At 34.2% G+C, this 4,825-nt stretch overlaps 1 protein-coding gene across 1 annotated transcript in view; it reads right to left on the reverse strand.

Moving 5' to 3' along the window:
- The window catches only part of ADAM10 (ADAM metallopeptidase domain 10), a 172,728-nt gene that overhangs the window by 26,975 nt on the left and 140,928 nt on the right, over nt 1-4,825 (reverse strand). The window contains exon 10 of the mRNA XM_017531893.2: nt 2,667-2,850. Within this exon, the coding sequence (XP_017387382.1) occupies nt 2,667-2,850 (184 nt within the window). The remainder of the gene's footprint in view (nt 1-2,666; nt 2,851-4,825) is intronic.

The raw sequence follows: 4,825 nt of genomic DNA on the forward strand, positions 1-4,825 counted from the left end.
AAGATTTTGTCTCAAAAAAAAAAAAAAAAAAAAAAAAAAAGATAAAGCCAATCAATGTAATGAAAAACTGATTAACTGGACCTCATCAAAATTTTAAACTTTTTCTCCAAGAAAGAACTGTGAAAAGGATGAAAAGACAAGCTGCAGACAGGGAGAAAATATTTGCAAACCAGTATCTGACAAAAGACTACTGTCTAGACAATATAAGGAACTCTCAATACTCAAAAGGAAAAAAATCCCATTAGCAATGACCAAAAAGTATGGACAGGCATTTCACCAAAGGTAATTTCTAAATGGCCAATAAACACATGAAAAGATGTTCAGCATCATTAGCCACCAGAGAAATGCAAATTAAAACCATGAGATATCACAACATGCCCATCAAAACCGTAAAATTAAAAATCATGAAAACACTAAATGCTAGTGAAGACACAGAGAAACTGGATCATTTGTGCAGTGCAGGTGAGAATGTAAAATAGTACAGCCACCTTGGAAAACAGTTTGGCAGTTTTGTACAAAGCAAAACAAGCAATTGCTATATGGTCCATCAATTGGATTTGGTGGCATTTATCTCAAAGTAAAAAGTTACGTTTATACAAAAAACCTGCACATAAATGTTTATAGCTGTTTTATTCATAATAGCCAAACACTGGAAACAGCCCAGCTGTCTTTCAAATGGATGGTTAAACAAATTGCAGTACATACATACCGTGAAATACTACTCAGAAATAAAAATGAACCAACTATTGATAAAGGCAACAATTTAGATGAACCTCCAGGTAATTATGCTGAGTGAAAAAAGGCAATTCCAAAAGGTTGTATACCGTATGATTTTATTTATATAACTTTTTCTGAAGTGACAAAGCTTTACATACGGAGAACAGGTTAGTAGGGTGGACGAAGGCACAACAGAAGGGAGGTAAGTCTTGTTATAAAAGCTCAACGATGGGGGATCCTTGTAATGACAGAACTGTTCTGACTCTTGACTGTGAAGGTGGATACATAAACTACACATGGTAATAAAATTATATAGAACTAAATACACAAAAAGAGAAGTGAGAACAAGAAAAACTAGGGAAATTGGAATAAGATCTGTGGATTTTCTCAGTATCAATATTCTGGTCGTGATACTGTACTAGTCTTGTAAGACATTACCACTGGAGGGAAATAAGTGAAGAGTACAGAGAATCTATTACTTCTTATAAACTGTATGTGAATCTATAATTATCTCAACAAAATTTCAAATAAAAACAAAATGTCATGCTTATCTGCAGATCTTCCTCAATTCTTTCTCCACTGCTGTCACATGTTTAACTCCTCTTTGAGTGCTCTTAATGTACAAAGATGAACAGGCCTCAGTGTTTGCCCTTAAGAAACCGTATAGTCTTGTGAAATAGGACAAGGACACACACCAAAAAAATCCTAATACAAAGTAAATATTTAGAGTATGTTCAATGCCACAAGGAAGACATTAAGAGATGAATGGAAAAACAAAATCTGGTCTATACATACAATGGAATATTATTCAGCTATAAAAAGGAATGAAACTCTGATACATGCTACAACACAGATAAACCTTGAAAATATTATGGTAAGTGAAATACACCAGGAACAAAAGAACAAATATCATATGTCCCCACTTACATGAGATACCTAAAATAGGCTAATTCATAAAGACAGAAAGTGGATTAGAGGTTACCAGGGGCTGAAGGGAAGACGCAACATTACTGCTTAATGGTTACAGAACTTCTGTTTGGGATGATGAAAAAGAGTTTGGAAATTAATAGTGAATGTAACTGACTACATTCACACTCAACACTGTACGTATAATTAATGTCACAGAATTGTACATTTAAAATCAGTTTAAAATGGCAAATTTTATATTATATATATTTTACTAAAATAAGAAATAATTTCATAGTAACTTTATTCACATTAGCCCAAATCCAAGGTACTCATCATAGGAAAGACGCACAAACTGGGATATAGGCTACTCAGCAATAAAAAGGAGTAAAATACTAATCATGAATCTCAAAGCTGTATGCTGAGTTAAACAGCCTTCCACAAAAGGGAAACTTTTATGCACAAAATTTTATGCACAAATTATGCACAAAACTACATAATTCCACTTTTATGAAGACAAAGCCAATGTCTACGTAATTCCACTTATATGAAGACAGAGCCAAACTATAGTGAAATAAATCAGATAGTGGTTGCCTCTGAGGGTGTGTTGGGACAGAGCTTCATTGGGAAGGAGAATAAAAGACAGTTCTGGGGTGACAGAAATGTCCTCTGTCTTGATAGGTACTTAGTTTACACAGGTAAATGCATCTGTCAAAACTCATCAAATGATGCACTTAAAATGTGCATTTTACTTATGTAGAAAACAGAAAAAGAACTATTAACAATTTTGAACTCTAGTTAACTATTTGTAGACTAAAATGTTTAGGTGTGACATATACTCATGGCTGCAAGTTAGTTTAAATTGCAATAAAACATGAATTGAGAAATGGCAAGACTAAGAAGTAAAAGATAAAGGAAATACAGCAAAGTATTAACAATAGCAAAATGCAGGTGGTAGTTATGTCAGTAGTCACTATAGAATTCTTTCAAGTTATCTGAATATTTGAAATGTTCATAACAAAATGTTGGGAAAATATACATACCAACAAAACAGTTGTTTCTCTTCTTCTCAAGAACTTGGCTTATATTTCTAATACTACAGAGTGAGAATTTATTGTTGTTAAGTTTGTCCCCAGATGTTGCTCTTGCATACATGATGTAATTCCCATTTTCTTTTTGTCCTAAATTCTTAGATTCTCCTGGTGTGCACTCTGTTCCAGAATCATGCTGTCAAAAAGAATATATAGTTACATAAACAGGAAGTAAAATAAGGTTTTCAGGTCAACTGATTAAATGCAATGTTCTCATCGGGAAAACAATGGAAGCTTGTGGACTCTCCTTTAAAAAAAATATCTTGTAATTGTTTTACACCTTAGTAAGAAAAGAATTTGCTCTTTTAGGGGTCACTGTCTTAAAAAGGATGGAAAATCAGTGGAAGTCTAGCCACAATTTATAGCTTTGTAAGTAAGGACTAGAATTGAGGACAGATTGTCATAAAAGTCTATTAAAAATAAGCTCACCTACTTTTCAAACTACTAACAGTAAAATAAACTACTTTAAAATGACTAAATAGTCTCTAACATAAATTATATGTTAAAACTATGTATGTTCCCCACCTCTGTCTTCTCTGAACAGAGAAGACAGAGGTGGGGAAAGACAAAAGAATCAAAATAGACTGGCATGGGGCTAAGTACACACAGAAAAGAAATCTACCACCACTGACTTAACAGCCAATATTTAAGAAAGATAAGTAAAAATGCTGACTAGGAACAGAAACACAAGGATGTATTTTTAAATGAAAAACAGTAAAAGCCAAGAGAAAACCAAAATACTGCTTTGCTGAATAAACAGGAAACAGAGTTCTGTGTACGTGTAACATATAAATGCACATGGTGGTTGGTTTTGATGAAGTTTATTGAAGTGTCAGATACATACAGAAAATACTAAAGCACAGCTCTCTGAATTTTCTCAAAGTAATGCTTATGAGATCAAGCAAGAGAACGCTACCAGATCCCAGCAGCCCCTGCCACCCTGGGGGATATGCACCAAAACAAACAAACAACACTCACAATCCTTTTCAAACAATTCAGAGCATATCAGAAGGGGCAAAAAACACTGGGCACTAGAGTAATAATGCTATCTAATTAAAATCTTGCTTTAAATACCCAACAACCCCACTCTCAAGAAAGAAAAAGATTGCCCAAAGGAGTTCTGTTCTTTCCTAGAGACCAACTAAGTTACTTTCATTTTCTACTCCCTATTCTGTGGTAACTGTTAAGTTAAAAAATATGTTCTCTATTATCACCTTTATTCTTCCTGATACCTCTTGCTTTTCTCCTGAATCTAGATTCAGCATTTAATAACTCTGTACTATTCTCCAATATTATCTTGCTTTATGTTTTCATCCTACAAAATTCAATTCAATTTCTGGAAAAGTTATAGCACTAGAATTATTCTCAGTATTAGAACTTGAGAAAGGAAAGAAAAAAAAATCCCAGTTCTGTATAACTTTTGATGTCATCACAGAATATCTTGTGTCTTTTCAATTCAATAAATATTAATGAGTATCCAGTGTTATACAAGGAGGTACTAAAATATAAACATATAAAGATGAGAAAAGTATTATCCCTAGCCTTCAAGGCACTTACATTCTATTTTTAAATGACAACAAATTTTGATGTATCTACCTAGTCTGACTTGCTGCTGCATAAATCCATTACAGACATTGCTAATCAAATATTATTTTACTAGGCCAGGGGATATTATAATAGATCATCATTAACAGGAATGGAAGGGGGAACAGGTTGTAAGCAAACATGACAGCTATTTGCCATCCTCAGATAAGGAATAAAACAAGCACACGAATAAGCAAAACATAGAAGAGAACGTAAAGGCCATCTTGACCACAGGTATTTCGAGTTCAAATCAGGAGAAGGGTTTCACAAAGAAACTATAATCTGTTTGACAAGAAAACAGAAAAATTTTTCTAACCATAAGAAAGAAAATTAAGAAAATAAAAAATGCGGGCCGGGCGCGGTGGCTCACGCCTGTAATCCCAGCACTTTGGGAGGCCGAGGCGGGTGGATCACGAGGTCAAGAAATCGAGACCATCCTGGTCAACATGGTGAAACCCCATCTCTACTAAAAATACAAAAAATCAGCTGGGCATGGTGGCACGTGCCTGTAATCCCAGCTACTCAGG

The sequence above is a fragment of the Cebus imitator genome, unplaced genomic scaffold (genome assembly GCF_001604975.1).
Source record: "Cebus imitator isolate Cc_AM_T3 unplaced genomic scaffold, Cebus_imitator-1.0 Scaffold74, whole genome shotgun sequence".
Taxonomy (NCBI): Eukaryota; Metazoa; Chordata; class Mammalia; order Primates; family Cebidae; genus Cebus; species Cebus imitator.